The following is a 25,494-nucleotide window of genomic DNA, read 5'->3' as shown; positions in this document are numbered from 1 at the left end:
TATTCAGTGTGAGAATTAAGTTCAGGTGGTCAGGTGGGGGCAAGGCTGCCTCTCAGGCTCAGTTCCCTCAGGGGGTTTATGCACAGACCTTCCACAATGGATCCAGGCTCCCTCCTGCTTGGGGAGCCCCGTTCTGCAGCCGCCTCTCAGCTTCTACCTCCCGGGGGGGTCCGAATCATGGGGGCACCCCACTCCCCTCTCGACCCACCAAAGAGACTCTCTCACTGACCCCTGTCACCTATGGGCAGAGGGACTTGTGCGGCCGCTGGAGATCCTGTCCCTGAAGCCTGCTCGGGTCTGTTTCTCTTGGTGCCTTGGCCGCAGCAGGTCTGGGCTGGGCTGGGCTCCGCGTCTGCAGCGCGACGGACCTTTTGCGAGAAGTTTGCAGGTCCCTCTGTGTGTGGAGGGACCCACGTGGCCGCTGGAGGTCCCGTCCCCGAAGCCCGCTCGGATCTTTTCCTCTCGGTGCTGCGGCTGCTGCAGGGCTGCCCTCAGCTCCCAGTCCCAGCGTGCAGGACCCCCCGCGAGAGGTTTGCAGGTCCCTCTGGAACAGAAATCTCCCTCGCTCCAATATTGTGTGGCCTCTGGTTGCAGAATTCGCCGTGAGTTACTCCCCTGTAGCCATTCTGTGGGTTGTGGCTTCGGAGCTATGTGTATGTGCGTCTTTCTACTCTGCCATCTTGGCTCTGCCCCCAGGACCTTTTTTTCTGAAAAAGGTCCTAAAACTAGTCAGAGTCAGCCATCACAATGACAGAGGAGGAAATTGACATCTGGAGGAATCTTAAGACTATAAAAGTTCTGATAATGATCAACCTGAAGCCATATCCAGATGGTCAGATCATAGATGGAAGCAGTATAAGCCCTTAAAATCACAAAACAGAAAGATAAGACATGGGCATATACTTCTAGGAGCTACAGAAGTTGACAGAACCACCGCAGTTCCTAAGAACTAGAGACAAAGGTTGCCATGCAACAGACCTGAGAAAAGTCAGGTCAAGTCAGGGTTATAACAGCAGATTAAATCAAATCCCACTTTAGGAACATGTCAGGAAAAGGAAATTCTCTGGGTATAGAATCAGGAGACTGAGGTACAAACCAGAGACTGCGGTAGATGGTGGGGCCTCATAGTAATCACTTAATCAGTACCAGCAATAGCAATGGCATCCAGACTACAGATAGAGAAAGGACCAAAATATACTCAATGTATCCAAGAAGGAACTGTTCTGAATACACAACCCCAAACCAAAAAATGAAGATGAAATCAGAGAATAGAAAAGAGAAGAAAACATTGAACAGAATAAAGAAATGTTGCTACTTAAGAAGTCAAGAGGCAAATACAGGAGAGGAAAGTAATCCCATAACTACAAGCATAGCCTCAGAGAAAGAAAAATGTCTTGGCCACAATAACTAAAGATATACTTGAAATAAGTTTTTTTTTTTTCTTAAGATATTAGAAATGCAGTAAAACCTTGAGGGACACTCCATACTGAATGGTATTTTACACTTGGCTCAATGGGCATGACTGATACTTTTAGTCAATCAATCAATTTCTTTCTTAATCTAATGAAAGATTTATTCCTCATGAAGGGATTACAGTGTATAAATCATGTTATTTTTGTATTTGAAACTTTAGAGAGGGATGCCATCCTTACATGTGTAACTGACAGCCTTTTTCTGTTTTTTCTCTTTTTTTTCTTTTTTCTTTGTAACACAGTTTATAACAGATAAAGCAATTCCAACTTTTGGAGAGGTGATACTTCTTTTTAAAGCATTTACAATATGGACCACAAAAGAAATTTTTGTTTTTAAACATTAACCAAATGAAACACAGATGATATTTATGTTACTAACTTCACAAGCTCTTGACCTAATTGTCTCCACAGTATTACTAAGAATTAAAGGACCCTAACTTGTTGTTGTTCTAAAGTCCTATGCCTAATAGCTTAATTTTCAGACAACTTCAGATGTTCCCTACCCATAATCTATAATTGAATAGATCTGGTATTAAGCTTACAAACCTTTTGACTATAGGAAATTGCCACCAATCGTAAGGACATTGCACAGGTACAATATCACCCCAACTTCATGTCAGTTCCAGGCAGGATTAGATTATCCACTTGCATTCAGTCAGGCTTAAAGTCTTCCAGCTGTCAGTGGGGAAACTGAGTCAGGAGAATCCTACCTCAGCCCATGCTAAACAGTCGCTCTCCCACTGACAGCCTTTTTCAAGTAATAACAAGTATTTATATAGCATGTCAGGGTTTTAAAAGCACTTTATCTATATTATCTCATTTGATACAACAACACAGAGGTAATTGCTAATATAATCCTCATTTTACAGATGAGGAAACTGAAGCTGAAAGGTTTAATGACTTGCTCAGGGTCACCTAGATGTAGGTCTGAGGCAGGGTTAGAAATCAGGTGTTCAGACTCCAAATCCATTGCTCTTTCTATTTTACCACCATTGCTGCCTAGTGATGAAGTACATCTTACAAGAGATAATGATTGACAAGAAGTCTTGGAAATTTAATGCAAATAACTTTAGATTAAAAGGGAAAGAAAAAGAAAAAGTAAAAAAGAAGAAAAGAGAAACAAGGAGAAGAGAAAAAGAAAAGAAAAAAGGAAAGGGGGAAAAAGATTTATAAATATTTATAAAGCTTGACACCATAGTAAGAATATTTCTAGAGATACCCAGAAATATATAGGAGAAAGAACAATGTAGGAAAGATTCTACCATAACATAATTTTTAGACATCTATATAAAAATTCACAATACGGGTAACAAGTAAGATGAAGTAAAGACCCCAAAATAAGAAGGTGAATTTGTTTTCGTATATATCTCTGAGATGTGATGGGTGAGTGGTGGAGGCATGATCTTTCCCACAGTCTTCTGCAACGCATAAACTCATGGTCCTCAGGCAACTCTTATTTTTATCATGTCTTTTCCAACTGGTATCATTAAGATCTTGACAGGCACATTGTATCTTTCCCTTATGTTTGGGACCTGAATGACAGGGCTGTGGCTACTAAAACAATTACAGGGGTAACTGCAGTGGTGATAAAGGCAGTAGAATGGATGAGAGGGAAAGAGATGCCCACAAAGAAACAAACTTTCAGAAAGAAAAGAGCCTACTTGACTATACTCAGCGGAAGTGAAATATAAAATGCCTAATGGACAACTTTGTTGTGAATGCCTCAAGGAGCCTTACACATCAGCCTCTCAACTGATTGTAACTATTTTCTGATTCATTATTGCTTAACTTTTCTTCTTTCTGTTTGGGAATAAACATTACCTATTTCACACCTGACTCCAAGTTGCTTTCCGGGAAACTTTTCATTTCTTCTCCCTTGTTGAGGAGAATCTTTTAAACTAGAACAGAAATGGAATTGTTCCTCAGAAATGTGAGGTTGAATTAGAATTGGAAGCAGTGGGAATAGGTTTCTCTGAGGAGACAGGCAACCCCAGGGTACTCAACACTAAGGCAAACTATGAAAATAAGTAATAAAGAGGAATTGGGAAAGGTAACCAGTTTCTGTTGCTTCATCCTAGCAGTTCCTGGATATTTATTGTGCTAGAGAAGTTATTGCAAAACTTTCCTAGTACTTTATCATTTCTAGAAGATCCTTAGTCGTTTGTTTTTCTTTTGAATAGCTCCCATTGAAAATGACTATTATACTGCTATCTAATGTCTTACCTCCAGAATCATCACTGTCAGCTCTTGGTCACAACTTTTCACTTGTCATCACCTTGACAGCCACACCAACTTCTTTTCTCTTGTATTGCCAACGTCTTACCTTGCTTACCTACTTATTTTAACTGTCATTTTACCAACTTCTTTTTCGTCTTTAAGTCCTGCTACCTCTTCTTCTCAAGATCCCACTCCCCATCTTAAGTTCATCTCTTCTTTCCCTTCTGCTCCAACTCACTCTCCTCATTTCTTTCATCAAGTCCTCCTAGAGCATTAAGTCTTTCCCATTGTCCTCTAGTTTGTCAAGATTTCTCATATTTCTCCTCTATGTTCTTCATAGTTTTTCAAACACATCAAATCTCCTTTATAATTACTTTCCATTCTTCTTTAGTTCCATTACTTTCCTTGCTCCACTCCACTCCCACAAGTTCCCAGTGAAGCTGGAAATACATTATTAGATCAAATGGGAAAGATATGTATAGCCATTTTATACAATAGAAAGTAAGGTCTCCTTTCCTTCTCTCACTTTGTATTTATCTCCCTGACTCTTTTTTTATGTTCTTCTTGGTATCTCTTGCCCCCCTCCCACTTTCCAGTCTTTGAATTTCTTACCATGATATAGATTTGCGGTTTCTGTTTCTTGGCCAAATTAATGATATTAACTCCATTACAATACAGATTTTCAAAACAGCCATGGAAATTCCTATGGGAAAATGATACTGATTTTCCAGCTGCTAGAGTCCCTCCAAAGCTGAGCTTAGAAAGAAAACAGACATCAATAAAACCATTTAATATTTTTTTCTGACAACTCATTTGCTACATAGACAATAAACATTTCAAATACAGTCAACAAGAATCACGTATTGCCCAGATTTCCATTATTTTGCTTTATGGCCTTTCACTGTTGTCAGATGTGCTCATATCAAACAAAGGTTAAGCATAACAATTAAAGGACAGATTCACAGGCCTACCAAATGTATGTACATATGAATTCCTTTAATAACATATATTTTAGGGGCCAACATAACCCCAATTTTAGACATTTTTTAGTATGATACCAGGCTTTTACTGGATGCATTTACTTGGTGGGTAATGGGTTGGGGGTTGGTGTTGCTCATCATATATCAGGGTAATAATAAACCTTATCTAAACAGGGTTATAATGTGTATACATTTTTGTCTGTGAGTAAAATTGTAGGCTGTTGCCCTTTGCCGATCCATTGAAAATTAGTTCAATTTGACTGTGGTAAATATGACACAGAGCTGAAATGTTCATTTCATTTTATCTGTCAAGGCCATTTCATGCCTCATGAACAATAGGACGTATGTTTCTAGTTTTCATGAAGATGAGCAGCAAAGGATTGGACAAAGAAGATATTATGTTCTGGTGCAATTTACCCACCTTTAAAAAGGCAGACTCAAAAATGTTCTCAGCCCTTTAAAAAAATCTAAGATGCTATATATTGATGATATACTTTCTTTTCTTTCTTTATCTTATCAAATAATGTGTTTGGGATATGCTATTGAATTCTATGAGGTCTATTTTATATTATCAGGGTTTCGCTAAAACATGATGAAATTCCTCATGTTCGATTTAATGCTAGTGAGATTTCCAAAAGCAAATGTTTTGTTTTTAAATGTTTTTTTCAGTATTGGTTTCTCATCATTTGTGAGATGTTTTCTGAAAATGAAATTGTGTCATTGCATGCTTGGATAAAAAAGATTATAATAGTAAAGTGTCGCAATGTTAGGCAGTAGGAGTCACAATATAATAAAAACACATTCTTATTACTTATTCTATCTGAATAGAAATTTCAGCAAAAATTTTAGTTACAGAGAAAGGATAATGCCATAAAATCTTATTTCCCTTTGCTTATAGAATTGAATTTAAATCATAAAGTCTTTATTAAATGAAGGGTAATTTTCACACCTCATAATTTAGGTCCAAGTAATTGAATTCCCCCTTTGCACGGAAATGTTGAGTGTGTTTATCCACAGTAAAGTTTACTTCTTTATTAAAGTGCTCAATAAGGACAGAATGCCAGTGCTGATCATCCAAGAGGCTGCCCGTGGTGATGTTAATGAGGCTGTTAGTAGAATGCAGCTTAGTATCGCCTTAAGAGAGAGGGGAAGGAAAAAAATTACAAACAAACTCAGCTCGACTTAAAAACTACAGCCATGTTGTGTTTCAGTACTGATCATGGAGATTCCAATATTTTTCCCCAGTTTAAATATTGGTCAACTTGGCTAAAATAAGTATTAAATATGTGTGCTATTGTCATCTTCTTAGGTCTTTTCTTATATTCGGTGCAATCTTGATATTTAAAAAAAAAATAGACTGAAAGATCATAAGTGTAAGGACTAATAGGCTTCATTCTGTTACTAAAGAAAGAAGCAGTGGAAAGATTCAATTCCCCTGAATTACCTCACCAAAGTTAGGCCCATAGTATCCTTTTCCCCTCCAGCAGTGAGACTGAATAAGAACTAGGCTCTCAGTTCCCTAGGTGGTGCCAGTTTATCATGATTCATCAGGATCAGTCCCCTAACCTTGAATAGTACACCAGTTTAGTCTCCCTCATTTCTTCCCAAGATTTCTAGTTCCTTTAGACAAAAATAACCCTAGAAAATTCCACTGGACTTTATGGAATTTGGTCTTCCTTTTCCCGGATTTCCTATGAGACTCACCCCTTTCCCATCATTCTTAATTGACTATGGTTATTTCTCCTCATTGAAAATGGCTTATGTTTTTTTACTTTCTCTATGCTAATTTTCTTCTTTGTGATTTCTGTCGTGGCACTCTACCCTTCCTGGTACTATATCTTAGAATCTCAAACTTTAGTCAAACTCCATTGACATTGTATTAATTCTTTTTGAAAATGAAAAGTTTTAGGACCATCTTCTTTAGCTCATGGTATTACAACAGAAGTATATGTATATCTTTTCATGAGAATAGAAAATCATTTGTTTTAAGCATTTCAAGAAAAAACATGAGTAGAATACATAAATTTAGGCTTCCGATGCAAATGTTTAAAGATTTTAATTTGTTAAAAGAATTAATGCAATGATATTCAACAATGTGCATGAATAGAGTGGAGACCAAGTAGGTTGACACACTCCAGCCCATTACATGCCTATAATTTTTAACCTAGGACACATTGAAAAAATATCAGGGAGGGGAACCTGTGGCCGTGAGGCTACATGAGGCTACATGAGGCCCTTTAGGTCCCCAAGTGAGGCCCTTTGACTGAATCTAAACTTTACAGAACAAATGCCCTTAATAAAAGGATTTGTCCTGTAATACTTGGGCTCAGTCAAAAAACCACACCCAAAGACCTAGATGGTCACATGTGCCCTTGAGGCCGCAAGTTCCCCACCCTTGAATGACATGATAATGTATTTTCTTTTATATGTTTTTACCTGAATTGATGAATAAGAAAAGTTTTCCTTTTATTAATTCCAGGGTGATATAATCACCATTTTGTCCTTTTCTGTGGAGCAGAATCCCATCATTTTCCATTGTTTTAAATTTAAAAGAAATTACATCTTTTAAGGGACTTATGGATTTTTCATCAAATCTGTAGAGCAGGAAACTTTTTCCATCAAAATCCACCACCTCAGATCCTAGAGATAAAGATAATAAAAGAAAACTTTAAATATGATTTTTTTGAAAATATAAACATTTATATGAAGACATGTTTAGACTCTCCTTACTATAAATCTATGTCCTGCGTCCCTAAACCTGTGATTTCAATGGTATAGGGAACTAACTATGGGGAAAGAAGCTTCCTTTAAATTATAGATTATAAACTGTTCAATAAAGAAAGCTATTTGGCTCTAAGTGAATTACATCAAAAAGTCATCATGTATGGAATGGTGGAATTTGAATCCCTTTCTTCCTAACTCTAAGGGCCAATGTTCTAACAACTTTATTATACCTTCTTTCATGTCTTATATGTTACAGGTTAGAGAATGATAATGGGGAATGAATAATTCCCTTGGAAACTCACTGGTGAAGCAACTCTCTCTGATAATAAAGACTGATACCTTATCGACAATTGGCAATTATAGAAAGCTACTATCAAAAAGCTACTATGAAAGTTTAAGTAACCTGCCCAAGGACTTGAAATTAGGCTATCCTGGCTTCTAAGTTAGCTCTTTATCTACAATGGGACACTGTGCCTTGGTCAAATACATTTGAGATGAAAAGGAGATCATTGTCTGTCATCTCATTCATCTCTTGATATCAGGGATTGATATACCTAAATAAATTAAGTATATGAGTGTAAATCATTCTAATGTAATCTATCAAAAATAATTATCTTTCCCTTTTAATCCATTTTCCTCAATTTACAAATTATAATAAAATCCATTATCAAAACATTCTTCCTTTTATGTGGTCTAAATTTCTCCTGCTATAGTCATAATAAGTTTATTTTTTCATTCAGTCAAAGATGAAAATTAAAGAAAAAAACCTAACAGCCATGATCAAAAATAGAAGCCCGTCTTATCTATCACAAGATTAAATGATGTCCTCAAAATGATAAATCCCTCATCTAATGCTAAAAACTAAATTGATAGTGGATATTTTAAATGGTCTACTTTCATGCATTATTCTATGCTGTTCTACCTGCACACAACTCATGATTCTTTTCCAAAGATTGTTCCAATGCATAACCTTTATTTTGACTTATATAAATTGGGTTTTTTTCAAGACCACTTCATCTATGTATATTACAAAATAGTTGTTTCATTTCTTTTTTTTTGTTTTTAAAGACCTATTTTCATTTTAGCATTTGGTACAAATGCCGTCATAAAGGGGAAAGTATATTTTATATCTTTTCTACTGGTTTGTTTAAAATACATTGTCTTTATAAGCAGTAATGTTCTGCCATAGTAAAGTCGCAACTGAGAAACTTCACTTTTCTTTCAACTTTTTAAGATTTTCATCTAGTAAGTGTCAAGTTCACACATATTAAGTTCACCTCAAAAAGAAAAAAAAATGTTAAGACTGATATGTAAAATTATATCTAAAAAATAACTTACAGAATGAATAAGACACAAGGAACTGATATGAGACACAGAAACTCATGGTGCCTTTCACACTTCACAAGAAGAAAAAAGCATGTGTTCTTGTAAGACGCATTTATGAATAAATGAAGTTATAAGTGGAATTCAATAAAACAGGACACTATTTTCCAAGTGTTTAGTGAGCTCTTTTCAGCCAGGGGAAAATAGTATCTGTTTACCAATCTTATTTAGATTGGGGAAAACAAAAAAGAAGGAAAAAGAAAAACACTATGATCTCATGTGCATAAAATGTGTTTAATTCAAATGGTCCATCATATTTAAAAGGAATCATTTATATTTACTACATTCAAAAATTTTAACTATTTTATAAATCACCCTTTGAAGATTCTAACATTTGAGTCTTTCTATATCTTGCTAATGTATTTAGTACTTAAGAAGTATTATTTTTAAAGGAATAAACATTATATTTTGCATTAGAATATATTGATCGAACTATTATCACATTATAGAATTGAATAAGGGCTCTCAATGGAAATATATCTAGGTAAAATATAAATGTAGCACGTTTTTATTATGTCAAATTCGTAGCCATACACTGGGGACATGTATCTCTCAAAGCAATGATAATATGTTTATTTTTGATAAAAACCCTCATAGCAATTAATTATCAATGAAATTTTCTCTAGAAAATATTTATTATTTCATTCTTTCTGCCTGCTATTTCTCTTTTCTTCTTCAAAGGCATTACTCTGTAATAGCAATATTCATCTTCTATGGCATCAAGTCTTTTATATGAAGCACTTCCATCAGGTGAAATGGACCATTAAAACGTAGCACAGGTAATTGAGATGTGAAGCTATGACTTTCAAAAAAGTCCTATTTTCTTTAAGAAGGTAGCTATCAATGGTTGACCAATATCTCTAGAATCAATATATCTAATCAGATTGCTATCAGTTGCTTCTGAATGTTTAACCATGTGATAATCATTAGATTTCAAAACATCCAGAAGACAAATCAGAAAACTTTTAATAACTCACAAATGTGTAACAAAATGCTTGCAATACAATTAAGATAGTTCCATAGTTTTTAGGGTGACATCATGGCAACTATCTAGAGATGGATGACCCAGGTTTTAATTCCTTTCTCTGACTGTGCCTATGGGCCATGGAGCTTTGGGCACTTTATTAAGACTTGTCTAACATATATACCTACATTCATACATACACATTATGTATACATATAAATATGTAATATAGATGATGTTTGCATTTATAATATTTACCTGAGAGAATTATCATTGGTAAAGTGCTACATAAATGGGTCTTTATTTATTGCTACTATCAACAACATTCATTACTCCATTTTTACACTTTGATGGAAGTGCAGACATCTCTTGCTTGGATGCAAATCCCTTTGTCTTGTCACATACCAGTTTAATCCATAAACCTTCAGACTAGGGATCTGTAAACTTTCAAAGCTTTCGACCTTTGATAAAACTTCCAGTGCAAACTTTGATCACTCTTCTTATTACATGAGCTCTTTTAGCTCCAGACATAGGTTTGAGTCTAAATAATAGCAGACTCCTGCTGGCCTCAGACCCTATCAACCAGCTAGAAAACTCTGCTGTTTCAGTGTCAGAAGTGTATGGTATGGAATTTCTGCTCTGGTTATTCATCTGCCGGTTTCAGAAAGGCTAGAAGCTGGAACTAAGTGGCTGTCTGCTGCAGGGGAAAAACTCCACAAAACTACTACTTGTTTTTTACCCTTTGATGGTTACATAGGCCAGAGCAATGACGACTCTTCACCTTGGACTGCCACCTCTAGGATAGCTCTGGAGGAAAAAATGATCCTGACGACCTTGCACAATCCTCCTTCACTCAAATCAAAGTCAACTGTAAGTCATATCATCATCTCCCTGATGTCGTGGTCCTCTTCAAGAACAAAGGACAAACACAATCTGTGAGTAGACTGAGCTGCCTGAATGGGGACCCAGCCAGCTGGATAATTCAGCTCGTCATCTCCTTCTCCATCTCCTTCTCTCCAAAGGAAGGCAAATTTTAATAACCAAAACTGCCTTGCTAATTTTGGGTTCACTGGGTAGATCTCTACTTTCTTCTCTCTTTCCTTCCTCTCTATCTTTCTCTTTCTTTTTTTTTTTATTAAATTTTTAATTTTGGGTTACAAATTTTCTCCCCTTTTTTCCCCCTCCCCCCCCAAGACCCAAGTTTTCTAATTGCCCCTGTGACCTATCTGCTCTCTCCTCTATCCTCCCTCCCTGCCCTTGTCTCCGTCTCCTCTTTTATCCTGTAGGGCTGGATAGCTTTCTTGACCCTTTAACCTGTGTTTCTTGTTACCCAGTGGTAAGAACATTACATTTGGTCCTAACACTTTGAGTTCCAACTTCTTTAGCTCCCTCCCTCTCTACCCCTTCCCCTTGGAAGACAGGCAATTCAATATAGGCCATATCTGTTTAGTTTTGCAAATGATTTCCATACTAGTTGTGTTGTATAAGACTAACTATATTTCCCTCCATCCTGTCCTGTCCCCCATTACTTCTATTTTCTTATGGTCCTTTCCCTCCCCGTGAGTGTCGACCTCGTATTGCATTCTCCTCCCCATGCCCTCCCCTCTATCCTCCCCCCCTTCCTGCTTGTGCCCCTGTCCCCCACTCTCCTGTATTATGAGATAGGTTTTCCTATCATAATGAGTGTGCATTATATTCTTTCCTTTAGTGGAATGTGATGAGAGTAGATCTCATGTTTTTCTCTTGCCTCCCCTCTTTATCCCACCACTAATAAGTCTTTTGCTTGCCTCTTTTAAGAGAGATAATTTGCCCCATATAACTTCTCCCTTTCTCCTCCCAATATTTCTCTCTCACTGCTTGATTTCATTTTTTTTTTAGTATATGATCCCATCCTCTTCAATTCACTCTGTGCACTCTGTCTCTATGTATGTGTACGTGTGTGCATGTGTGTGTGTGTGTACTCCCACCCAGTGCTCAGATACTGAAATGTTTCAAGAGTTATAAATATTGTCTTTCCATGTAGGAATGTAAACAGTTCAACTTTAGTAAGTCCGTTATGATTTCTCTCTGCTGTTCCCCTTCCTATGGTTCTCTTCATTCTTGTGTTAGAAAGTCAAATTTTCTTTGCAGCTCTGGTCTTTTCATCAGGAAAATTTGAAAGTCTTCTATTTCATTGAAGGACCATTTTTTCTCCTGAAGTATTATACTCAGTTTTGCTGGGTAGGTGATTCTTGGCTTCAGTCCTAGTTCCTTTGACTTCCGGAATATCCTATTCCATTCCCTTCTATCCCTCAATGTAGAAGGTGCCAGATCCTGTACTATCCTGATTGTATTTCCACAATACTTGAATTGTTTCTTTCTAGCTGCTTGCAATATCTTCTCCTTCACCTGGGAACTCTGGAATTTGGCCACAATGCTCCTAGGAGTTTCTCTTTTTGGATCTCTTTCATGCGGTGTTCTGCAGATTCCTTGAATACTTATTTTGCCTTCTGGTTCTAGAATGTCAGGGCAGTTTTCCTTGATAATTTCATGGAGGATGATGTCTAGGCTCTTCTTTTGATCATGGTTTTCAGGTAGACCCAGAATTTTTACATTGTCTCTCCTGATTCTATTTTCCAGGTCAGTTGCTTTTCCAATAAGATATTTCACATTATCTTCCATTTTTCGAATCTGCGCGGTATGTTCTGAGATATCTGTCTTTCTCGAAAAGTCCAAAGCTTCCATCTGTACCATTCCAGATTTGAGAGATTTATTTTCTTCAGTAAGCTTTTGAATCTCCTTTTCCATTTGGTTAATTCTGCTTTTGAAAGCATTCTTCTCCTCATTGGCCCCTTGCTCCTCCCTTGCCAGCTGAGTTAGGCTAGTTCTCAAGGTGCCAATTTCTTCAAGATTTTTTTGGTTCTCCTTTAGCAGGGAGCTGATCTATTTTTTATGCTTCTCCCTTATCCCTCTCATTTCCCTTCCCAGTCTTTCCTCCACCTCTCTAACTTGATTTTCAAAATTCCTCTTGAGCTCTTCCATGGCCCGAGCCCATTGGGTGGGCTGGGGCACAGAGTCCTCAATTTCTCTGTCTTTGCCTGATGGCAAGCCTTGTTCCTCCCCATCAGAAAGGAAGGGAGGAAGTGATTTTTCTCCCATAAAGTACCCTTCAATAGTTTTCTTTCTTTTCCCTTTTCTTGGCATTGTCTCCCCCTAGTGGCCTGACCTCTGAATGTTCTCCTCACATCCACCTCGCCTCCTGGTCCTCCCAGCCAGCGTTTGGGGACTGAGATTCAAATGCTGCTTCCCGCCTTAGCATTTTTGGCGGGGGCAGGGCTGTTATTCAGTGTTAAATTAGGCTCAGTTGCTGAGGTCAGGGGCAGGGCCGCCTCTCTGGCTCAATTCCCTCAGGGGGTTTATACACAGACCTTCCACAATGGATCCAGGGTCCCGCTAGTTTGGGGAGCCCCCGTCCACAGCCGCCTCTCAGCCCCCACCTCCCGGGGGGGCCCGAGCTATGGGGACACCACGCTACCCTCTCAACCCGCCAAAGAGACTCTCTCACCTACCCCCGTCAGTCACCTGTTTGTGGGGGGCCCGTGCAGCTGCTGAAGATCCTGCCTCTGGATCCCTCTCAGAACTTTGTCTCTCGGAGCCGAGGCCACCGTCGCCGCTGCAGGTCGGGGCTGGGCACCGTGTCTGCAGCGCAACGGACCTTTTGCGAGAGGTTTGCAGGTCCCTCTGTGGGTGGGGGGACCCGCGTGGCCGCTGGATCTCTTTCCCATGGTGTCGCTGCCCCGGCAGGGCTGCTCTCCTCTTCTCGCCCCGGCGCCCAGTCCCCGCCGCGAAGGTCCCCCCGTGAGAGGTTTGCAGGTCTCTCCGGAACAGAAATCTCCCTCGCTCCAATATTCCGTGGTCTCTGGGTGCAGAATTCGCCCTGGGTTAGTCCCCTCTGCAGTTCTGTGGTTTGTGTGTTCGGAGCTATGTGTATGTGTGTCTTTCTACTTCGCCATCTTGGCTCCGCCCGCTCTCTATCTTTCTTCTTTATTTGTTCCCATTTCACTCTGGAGCTCATATATTGGACAATAAGTCCCTACCCAAGCACCACTTAATACTTATTTTTTGCAGGCCCCTACCCCACCCCCCCTTGGTGAATGTAAGCAGTAACTTTCTCATTTGACCAGCAATCCTGGTGGTCTTCCCCTCCTAGTTTGATGTTTTTTTTTTTTTTAATTGACTCATTTCTTTATACTTTAGTTTTTATTTCATAATCATAAACTTAACTCTGTTATTTAGCCAGACTTATGGAAGTAAAAAATAAATAAAGTCCAAAGAGAATTGCAGTAAGTGAGAGTACAAGTACTACAGTGTATAATAGCAGATGGGGTTTTGGGGTGCTCTCTCCAGATCTGTGGCTTCCATGATGTTCATGCCTTCTTTCACTGGGCCAAAGATATGCTTACCATCCAACCAATCAGCAGTTCAGATGAAAAACTGGGAGCTATTTGGGTTGGGTCTAGTATTTGCCATAGACAAGATGCCAGGGCCAGTATGTTCAGGATAAAGTTCTCATCAGCAAATATCTCCCCATAGATGGACTTCCACCAGTGCTATTACAGTGTGTGAAGTCACCATCCTGGCACAGAAATGATTTTGTGGAATCAGGATCCCTTGTAACCAAATCTCTTCTCTGCAATGCTCAGAAAATGGAAGTTTTCTGCTGTCAAAGTACATCTTGGGTTTGGCTATGGCCACAGATGCCTGGGCTGGGCACAGGAGAGGAAAAGGCAACAGGGATTGGTGTCTCGAGGACTGAACCAAGATGAGGACTTCCTGTGGCAGTTTTTGCAAAAGTTCCTTGACTCACTTCTTAAAGATGCCTTATCACTGAATGGGCATTACCTCACTCAAAATGAGAATCTGAAAAAACCTTAGTCTAAAAGGGTCAGGGTCTCACACTGCATCCTGGGCCATCTCCAGTCATCCTGATGAATACCTGGTCACTGGACTCAGATAGCTCTGGAGGAGAAAGTGAGGCTGGTGACCTTGTGCAGCCTCCCTTACTCAAATCAAAGTCAACTGCGAGTCATGTCATCATGCCCCAATGTCACAGTATTCTTTGAGAACAAAGGACAAACACAACAAGCCATTGATAAGCACAGGTCTCTTCTTCCATCTGTCTTAGATCTGTGACATGGAACTGGGTAGTAAACAATAGAGCTAATAGTTATCACATATTTCTACACCCTGCACAAGGTCACATTTATGAATCTGGGACATTTTGCCTGGATAAATGGTTTCTCCCTGAGATAATTTAATATACAATTACACTAGTAAATAATTATTCACCTATGATCCACCTTTTTCCTTTTATTTCCATTAAAAACAACTGCTGAAAAGGTTTCTCAGATTCTCAAGAGAATGGCTGAGTGATTGCTCTCACCCCCCAAAGCACAAGTTGGTTAATTAGTTTGAGTAGAGTCACACTCAAACTCAACTTGGACACCTAATTTCTGTTGAGAATAAACAGACCACTCTCAGTGAGACTTTGCTTGAGGGAACCCTTACTTAGCTTCATGATCCCCTCCATTAGAGTTTAGGGCAACCCATCTCATGAAGGAGAAAGCTAGATGGAGTTGTCTGGATGGAAATGGCTTCCCCTGCCCAGAAGTCTTGGGGCTGCTTGATCAAGCCAAGTTCTCAGCAAGAGGAACTAAAGATTTTTAGCACACCTTGTCATTAACTGTCCACCAATCAGATTGTTTTCACTTGGCAGGGAATTCCTTTTCAGAAGTGATTTAAGGTGTTTTAGGGTCTCCCTTGATATCTTTGATTACCAGGAAACACCACTGACCATCAATTTATCAATTGCCATCTAATCTAATAAATTAACTGATTATCACCCAGAAACTCTGTCTCTTGAGGTTTTCATTCATCATATCCCTGTACTGGAATTGGAATGCTTCTTGTCCAATAGACTCCAACTCCTAGTGCCTGTGGATCTTCTCTCTGTGCTCTCCTATGCTGAACTGGGCTGAGAAAATGATTCACAGCAATTTATTTGCTTCAGTTTTCTAAACAGAATTCAGTCTGGTGGGTAATATAGATCTATTTGGAGGAGTTTTTGTGGGGGAACTCATTATATTTCTACTTCTCCATCTTGGCTCTGCCTCCTAGAATTTCTTCTTTTTTTATTCCACAGCCTATCCAATAAGAAGTTATCTCATCTCTTACTCTTCATTAATTTCATGACTATAATGTGATTCCTTAGGATTATTTTATTTTCTATGATTAGTAGTGATTTAGATACTTTTTTCAGATGATTATGGATACTTTGTATTACTTCTTTAAGAATCTATGTTATCAGGGGCAGTGAGGTTATACAGTGAATAGAGCACCCAGAAGTCAGGAGGAGCTGAGTTCAAATCCTCCCTCAGACACTTACTAGCTGAGTGAGCCTGGCCAAGTCACTGAACCTGTTTTGCTACACACACACACACACACACACACACACACACACAGATTCTATAGTCATATGCTTTGCTCATTCTATAAGGGAATAGTTTTTAATTTGACAGGTTAATATTATTAGTAATCTCATAGAAGGCAGTCATGACTGCAAAAAAAGTCAATAAATACTAATAAACAATTAATTTGGTCTAAAGAGATAGATAAGGACAAAGTCTTATGCTGGAAGGCACCATGGTAATGAAACAAGATGAATACTTAATATTTTATACATATACATACATATACACACCGATTGACATAGTCTCTAATCACTTAAAGAAAACCACTGATTGAATGAGAAGGAGAAATTGACATCTCGTAAATAAAGCACTAGAATTCAAGACAGGGAAGCCTGAGTTCAAATCAAGTCTCGAATACTTACTAGTTGTGTGACTTTAGGCAAGTAACTCAACTTACTTTTGCCTCAGTTTCTTCAACTGTAAAGATAGGAGAGTAATAACAGCAACTATCTCCCAGGGTTGTTGCGAGGATTAAATGTGACAAAATTTGTAAAGCACTTACAAAGTAGTCACAAAGTAAAAAAAAAAAAAATTGTATGTGTGCTGTTGTTTTTCTTACTATTACTACTGTTGTTATTAGATGGAAGAAAAAAAAATTAACATGTGGGGATTCCAAAATGCCCATTTCTAATCTAGTCAAATTTAACTAAAAGACAAATTCAAAAGGTAAGAAAATGAATGGACTTTTTAAAAAGTTAGATATGAAAGACTTCTGATTAAATGAATGGAAATCCAAAGAAGCATGTAATTATTCTTATGCACACATGCAACTGTGAGTATACACGTGTTTATGTATGAATCAATAAACATTTCTTCACCACCTAATAGGCATTAAACACTGCTAAGCACTGAGGATACAAAAAAAGGTAGAAGACAAAAGACAATTCTTGCTTGCAAGAAGTTCACAGTCTATTTAGGGAGACAACATGCAAACAACTGTGTAGAAACCGGCTATATATAAGATAAACAAGAAATAATTAATAAGGGGAAAGTACTAGAATTAAGAGGAATTCTTTTAAAAGGTGAGAATTTTGGTGGAATTTGAAGAAAGCCAGGGAACACTGGGGAATTGAAGGTGGAGGCAGGGGCAGAGGTGGAGATGAAAAGGGAGAGAATTTTAGGAATGAGAGGCAGCCAATAGAAAAAATACCTGAAGTCTGAAGCTAGAGTGTCTTGTTAGTGACTAAAGTATAAGGGAATTGCAAAGACAGAAGGGAGGTAGTTTATAAAAGTCTTTAACTGCCAAAATGAGAATTCTAAATTTGATTCTAGACTTGGTAGGGAACCACTGCACTTAATTGAATAGGGGAGTGACATGAACAAATTTTCATTTTAGGGAGATTAGTCTGAGTTGAGTGGAGAATGGCTTAGACTTGGATAAGACTTAAGGGAAGAAAACCAATAAGAAAGCTATTACAGTAATTCAAGCATTTGGCTATTTGATCCTGGACCAATGTGGTAGCAGTGTCAGAGGAGATAAAAGTACATATTTGAACAATATTACAAACCAAAAATGAATTATATATAAGCCAAAACAGCTGATCTTGAAGAGAATTTGCAGAGATAAGGTAATGAGCATAAGGTAAAAACAACTTTGAAATATTAGATAATTGTAATGAACATAATGATCAGCCTTGCAGAGGATCAATTATGAAACGTGCTACCCACCTCCTTATAAAAATGTGATGAGGTGAATGTCTAGAATAAGGCATAATTTTTGGACATGGCCAATAAGGGAATCTGACCTTTCATTTTTATTATATAGTTTTTCTTTTTTCTCCTTTTGTTCTTTTCCTCATGAGGAAGCATATGGGAGGGAGAGAAAATAATTTTATGTTTTACAAAAGATTAGGTGTCTCCCAGAAAAAGTAAGATGATTCAAGAAATCTGAATGTCATAACATTCTATGTTATGCAGAATTTCTTAATATACAAAGTAAAGCATTGACCAAAAGAGCTTATGGATTCCTGTTAAAAAGATGTAAAAACAAAATATATGCCTAAAATTAAAAATAAAATAAGTCTGAGTAAAAATGTGCCAGAAAGAGTCCAAGTCAACTATATTTACCATTAGAGCCAGAAGGAAACTTAGAGGCTGTACCATCAAGCTGCTTCATTTTATAGAGGAGGAAATATGTCCTTACTGTCAGAGCAGAGACTAGAATTCAGGTCTCTGGCTCCCATCTCAGCACTATTTTTAGCCAATTTATTGAAATCTTTACTTTCCCTCATAGTTCTAAGGCCGTCTCAGCACAGTGGCCCTTTCTCAGAACTATGAGCACAATTCTCTCAGTCTTTCCCCAGTTTCCTATGCCACTAAGCTCACCAATCTCAATTTGGATAAACTTCCTTTCAGATTCCTGAAAAAGGAGTATGGGCCTAGGCATTCTCATCTCTCTTCTGAAGACCTGGAGTTCATTTGTAAGACCACTGACATTGAGGAGACTAGCTCACCTGAGCAAGGTCAGGTCAGGCTTTCCCTCCACATACTAAGAGAATTGGATCACAGGTCCTCCCAGACTCCAGCTATTCATTATCACAGATACCGCCACCCTCTTTGCCTGAGGAACTCACAAAACTTGAGCATAGAGCTTTAATAGAACTCCTCCTTGCTCTCACTAACCTCATTAGTGGACTCTGTACCACCCTCACTTTCTTCCTTAGAGGAGTTTTAAGTTCTATCTTAGGTCCTCTCAATTTCCTACTTTGGGGCAAATTTTCCATCCTGAGTCAAAGCCCTCTGATCCATACTCTATTATTCAATGTTCACTGAGTTGGCAAAAGTGGAGGGAGGAAATAATTCTTTCACTTTTTAAACTATCTTTGCCTTTGTAGAGAGGTAGCCCTAACTTGAAACCATACAAAAGTGAATTCTTATTTAAGAAGTCTTTATCTGCAATACCATTCTATTACAGTGGAATGGGAGGGGAGAGGGAGGAGAGAGAAAGACAGACAAAGAGAGACAGAGAAAGTTTAAAGTTTAGTCATTGTTATGGTACAAAGCTGCACTTCTGGGTTTCAGTTCTCTTATGAGCTGAGTTACCATGTCAATTGGAGGTGACCCAAATCCTGCTTGCTTAGTATTCCCATCTTATCTCATCATTAAGAAAAATAGTAGGAGGATAAAAGTGTTTTTTAAAAGCTTATATGTCCAGCTACCGCATTATCCCTGGTTTTTTTTTATCCTATGTGTCTTGAATAAAGGACTGTTTCTTGTATTACTCACAGAGGTGTAGAAGTAAGTGCTTACTCTGGCTAGGATTCAGATCTCTACTATAGAAAATATTCAGACATGTAGCAGGTACTAGTTTCCTGTAGTCTTGAAGAAATATAATTAGATTGCCACAATTTCCATGTCCCAGAGATATGGTTTTACCTGTCTGTGTATAAAGCTGTGGCTCTTCATTTCTATCTTTTACATCATTATGATTTAACAAGAGAGATGAAGGATTGAATCTGACTTAAGGTGCTTATTCTCTGAAAATGATACCAGATCAGAATAGTTATCCTCTTAGAGAGGCTCTGGAAGAATGGGTAAGACGCTACAGGCATTCTTCTACATAATAACCATTTTATTGTAAATCAGGTCATTACTTCATAGATTTAGAAGAAATTTGAAAAAAAAAAAAAAGGATACATGCAATCTAATTACTCTATACCATAAAGTCAGTAGGAAAGCATTGTATCTTTCAAAATGAGTTACTGGTGTTGCTTGATTCCACTGGGAATTAATTACCAGAACTGGTATTTCAAAGTATTTATTTGGATAAAATGTATAAAAAAAGAAATTTTTAATATGTTTTACATTCCACATTACCATTTAAATTCATGGAATCTTAGATTAAAATTGAAAAGAACCTTGAAAGTCATCCAATCTAAACTTGATTTTATAGAGGAGGAAGCTAATATCTCAAGAACTATTGACCAGCAGAAAGCCACTTATGTAGGAAATAGTCAAGTGGGGATTTGAACTTGACCTTTTCTGACTCCAAATCCAGTATTTTCCCCTTTGCCATTTATTATCTTATCTTTCTCCTAATGAGCTCACCATGACTTGTTATATACTATGCAGTTTCTATCAAAACTGAAGGTCTATTAAACAAGAAACAAGATAAGCTATGATTTCAAAAAACTTTCTTCAAAATAGCAAAACATAGTAAAAAAACATGTCTGAAAATATCATCTAGGTGACTGTGGACAGTCCATGACCTTAGCTTGTGAGAAAGATGGTGAAATGAAGCATTAAAAGTGAGCATATCTCCCTGATATAATTTAAGCCACAATTGAAAAGATAAGGAAAGATACTATTAATCAAAGCTCATACTTCCTAGTTAAGTACCATGGCCTGACTTTCAGAAACTTCCAAACATGTTAGAGGGATCAGAAAAGAGTATATAGTATAGTATAAAGTATATAGGACAGTACATAGTATAGCATAGGAAGAAGAGAAAAGTGAAATTTTGGTGCTGCAGGTGAGTGTACGTTAGCTCAGAGGAAGTTCACTGTATCTCAGGGTAAAGAAAATCACCTAATCCTGGATGTGTAGAGTTTTGAGTTTGATAAGAAAAGGACATCCTCTCAAAGCTATGATCAAAGCATCCAGATGACTTTCCTGAAGTTTTCATTACAGGATTAGGGAGGCGGGGTTCTTCTTGGAATACACTTCTTGTTGTTAATATCTTCAAGGTTTTGGGTCAAGTTCAGAGGATGAAAGGAATGCATCCAGAAGAATCTAGGAAGTGTGACATTTTAAAAGTGTGAGAGACAATTTCTGGTTGATTAGTCATTTTATTAATAATTTTAACATTTTAATTAAAAAAGATCAGTGACACTCTTGAATGCCAAAGATAATCATGGTGCTGGCTCATGGCTCATATGCCCTTGGAAAAGAGGTGTTCCTAAGAGTGACACTCAACTCTAATTGGTTAACAATTAACGAAAGAATGAATATTACAATGAGGAGCTGGTCCTACCCTAATAAACTTTGATTATGTCATTTACATCTCAGTTACCTCCAGCCCTGGGAAGTCTATTCAAAGAATTTGCCTCCAATTAAACCTGAGCAGAGTACAATGTGTTTTCCCAACTGGGTGAGTTCTGAACAGGAGTAAAAAAAGTTAATCTAATCTCATTATGAATAATATCCTTCAAGAGACTTAAATGAGGACTACAGAAAAGGGGGGCACTGAATCTCTCCAAATCCTTGGTTATTAATAATCAGTTCCCTCAGAAGATTTCTATGATATGTTTTGAAATGAGCACAGAGAAGAGAAAAATATACACAATGAGTATAATAACAAAGGAAAACAACTTTGAAAAAGGATTTGGATCAAAACAATTACTTCAGAAGACTAAAGAGGAATCATGTCTTCTACCTCTTAAGAAAGAGGATGGGGACCAAAATTATAGAATGAGCCATATATATTTCAGACAGAAAATGCACAAGTATTTTTTTTCTCTATTTATCTATTACAAAGAAAGACATCTATGTCAGGGGTTGGGAGATTATGACAGAGAATTGATGGTAGTGAGTGATGCAAAAAGAAAGAAAGAAAAATCTGTCAACAAAGCATTAAAATAATAGACAAAAGAGAGAAATTTGGAAGGGGACACAGATAAATAGGGCAATTTTATTACTATTGTGCAAATTTAACACACTCTCAAAAACACATTCAATGTAATAGAAGCTCAGAGTTGTTTTTTATTTAAATAAAATCCTCTTCATCTGCTCTTTGCATTCTGAAATGTTGATGTTTTTCAAAAAGTCACAGTAAAAAGAAAATGTTGAAAAAAAGATAACTACTGACCTCAATAAAGAACATCTGAATAATAAGAGAATTAACTTTAATTTGAGATGTGATAAATGAGATCTTAGTGAGAAGGGCAGTAATCTAGTCTATTAATTCCCTTGGCATGCCTCCAAATATTTATATAGAAATATGTCCTTCTAAATGAGAAAGAGACAGGAAGAAACAGAGAAAGAAAGAGAGAGGGAGAATAATCCCAGATTGTATATCAAATAAAAAAGGAGAAGGTGTGGGATACATAATGAATCTTTCCTGAATATTTATAAAGTCAGTCTTGGAAAAATAACCATTCCGTTTTTTTTTTAAATGTTACTCATATATTAACATCCATGTTTTACAAATGAATAGAAGCTTGCCTTGGTATCATTAGAGGAAAATATAAATCAAATCTAAACAATGCTAAGGTTCTCTGTAACAGCTATAATAAAGCCACAGCACTGATGCAGAATGTAGGTACTTGAAGTGTACATCACTGAACTAGGTTTTAAAGAGATTCAGAGGAAGGACTCAGCTGGTACTTGAAAAATCAACAGGAAGAAGTTGTTCAACATTTATGCAGTGGCATAAAAGAAAGCAAAACAATTTAAAAGATGTTAATATACAAAACATCTACATTTGGCACAATAAAAGAGATGACGGCATACAGTGAAATATATACATAAATGGACAGTGAATGACTTTAATAGCACTATCTTAGACTGACTAAAGTAAAGAGCAAATTGGAAGCAACACCGATAAGTGTTAATTACTATAGTGTCAATATGACCTAACACTTATTTTACATATAAATTTTGGGGTAAATTATTATTATCATTGTTATTGCTGGCATTATTATGTCTTGGAGGATGACGAGGAAGGATTGTGGAACGAATTTTTAAATCTATGCTTCCCGACCTCCAACAGGAGTAGAAGGAAGAAAAAGTTCCATTAGATGATAACCTATCCTTTTTTTATTTTTTAAGATTGTTATAAAAGCAGATTCAAAATTTTTCCTCATTAAATTAATTCAAAAATTAAATGATTTGATGATGAAGTTCAATAGCTGGTATTAGAAAAGGGGGAAGAAAATAATAAGAATCACAACTGTTAGACTGTCTATAATATTTGCCTGTATTTTAGTACACTAAAACCAAGATCCCTGCCCAGTGATCAATAAGGAAATTAAAAGATTAGAACCTGCTTCATTTAGTAAATTCTTGATCCACTTCTCAAGCAGAGATGTATCATAACTTACACATCAATAGATGTTGAAACAAGACCCTTGTAGACCATTTAACTCTAGGGAGGCAGTACAAATGAATGTTTCCTTGTAAATACAGAGTCCCTAATTTCTGTTCCTGGGAGACAAGGGATTAATTAGTATGTGAATAGGCAAAAATTCTCTTCATTTCCTGTGAGGCAGAAGGGTGGTGCAGTTCCTAAACTGTAGGTACTTACAGTCAGTCAAGCATGCCTGAGTTCGAATCCTGACTTGGATGCTTATTAACTTCATTATGACTTAGGCAAGTAATTTAACTTGTTTCAGCCTCAGCTTTCTCATCAATAAAATAAGGATAATGTTAGTTAGCACCTACCTTGCTGTATTGTTATGAGGACCAAAAGGGATAATACATCTTAATCACTCTGCAAACTTTAAAGAGATATATAAATGCTATTTTTATTATTACAAAATAGGAGCTGAAATCTGAGGACAAATGAAAAAATGAGCCATGTGCTTGGTATATCATGACACCTCTTGACTAGTTTTGGAAAGAAATATAGAAGTGTCTACCTCTAAATACCATGACTAATGTCATAAGCAACAAACTGAAGAGGAGAGAATGCCAAGACAAAAAAGAGAATGAAATTGTTCCCTTTTTCAGAAAACCATGGCGATGAAAGTCCTACAATTTTGTTCCCACCTTTGTCATTGAATCCACATCTAGTTCTTCATCAAACAAAAGGGGAGGAAGTAGATATTAACTTTTCTTTAAATGATACCAAATTTTAAATAGATTTTATTTTCCAGAACAAAAATTGCATTTCCACATTTTTACAGTACTGAGAAAATTCAACATTGTTCACTTCTCTCCCTCTGCACACATTCAAATATTCGGAATGCCCAGATTTACACAGTAACTTAAATGTTCCTTTTAAACTTCTACTGCCTTGGCTACAAATGTGAATCCTCAATTTATGGAAAGCTGTGTAGAATGTTCCTTTTTCTGGTGCACTTAATAGATTTCTAAAATGGTGGGTCTAGAAGAAGCACCTCCAGATGGGGCTGCTTTATCTCTTGGGAACCCATCAGGCATGCCTCCTGGCATGACCCTGCACTCTGATGCAGCTTAGTAATGATGGGGTTGCAGACCTTTTCCATTTCTTTCTGCTGACGTTCAAATTCTTCCTTCCAGGCAGTCTGGTTCAGCTATGCCATAGACAACAGCCTCATCAGGACTGATACTTTTTTTGAGGTCCTTGACGTTGAAGAAGTCTTGTAGAAGACTCTAGATTTAGAAGATGTGAGTGGCACTAAGCACCAGGATGAAGTCATGAATCTGTGATTTTTCTAACTTGGCATCTTTTAAGACCTTTTCCACAGGGTCCAGTGTGCCACAGAAGACACTGGCATTCATCTCTTCAATATGGGCTTGGATGATTGAGGTACAGAAGTTGATACCTTCATAGAGGGAATCAATCTATTGAGACTGGCCAGGGTACTGGAAGACAGGTTGTGCTTTATACATTCACAAGGACTGCAACAGATGGCAAACAGCCCTCTCATTCTCACTGATGTCCTTCTAGTGACAATTTTCTCAAAGTAAACTTCAGCAATTTCTTTCATCTTGGTCAAGACCATAGAAGAAACTACTGGAGAGAAACTTTTGGTGACCCCTTAGTATTCTATTTAGACCTTAAGCCTACCTACATAATTTACCATCATGAAAGGTTAATGTTTCATGTCTAATTGTATAACCGTATCATCAAATTCAACTAATTATACGTTTGGCATCAATAACTGTGTTTGTAGAGTTCGTTGTAACTTGATTCTTTGCATCATAACCAATTAAACATTGCATGTTGGTGAAGATGACATAGCTTGGAGTGGTCCTGTTTCCTTTATCAGTAGCAATTATCACCACTTTCCTCTGTTGGAAGACTCTCACACAGGAGTAAGTAGTGCCAAGATCAATGCCAACTGTGGGTTCCTTTTACATGGTTGCTGGGGAGTCGGGGATAGTAGCCAACTGCTTTGGGGGAAAAAGGACTGCTGCTGTTTTGAGTGAGGGCAATTGTGTGGGGCCATTCTAAGAAAGAAAGAGAGAGAGAGAAAGAAGAAGAAAGGAAAGAAAGAAAGAAAGAAAGGAAAGAAAGAAGAGAAAGAAAGAAAGAAAGAGAATAGAAAGAAAGAAGGAAAGAAGGAAGGAAGGAAGGAAGGGGAGGGGAAGGAGGAAGGAGG

The 25,494-nt window shown here is 37.6% G+C and overlaps 1 protein-coding gene across 1 annotated transcript in view; it reads right to left on the bottom strand.

Annotated features, from left to right (window-relative positions):
* CNTNAP4 (contactin associated protein family member 4) overlaps window positions 1-25,494 on the bottom strand; it is a 676,519-nt gene that overhangs the window by 254,489 nt on the left and 396,536 nt on the right. The window contains exons 5-7 of the mRNA XM_072596864.1: window positions 7,106-7,309; window positions 5,619-5,803; window positions 4,302-4,445 (exon numbers count right to left, since the gene is read on the bottom strand). Of these exons, the coding sequence (XP_072452965.1) occupies window positions 4,302-4,445; window positions 5,619-5,803; window positions 7,106-7,309 (533 nt within the window). The remainder of the gene's footprint in view (window positions 1-4,301; window positions 4,446-5,618; window positions 5,804-7,105; window positions 7,310-25,494) is intronic.

Source organism: Notamacropus eugenii, chromosome 3, assembly GCF_028372415.1.
Source record: "Notamacropus eugenii isolate mMacEug1 chromosome 3, mMacEug1.pri_v2, whole genome shotgun sequence".
In the NCBI taxonomy this organism is placed as follows: Eukaryota; Metazoa; Chordata; class Mammalia; order Diprotodontia; family Macropodidae; genus Notamacropus; species Notamacropus eugenii.
This window is presented reverse-complemented; position numbering and strand designations above follow the sequence as displayed.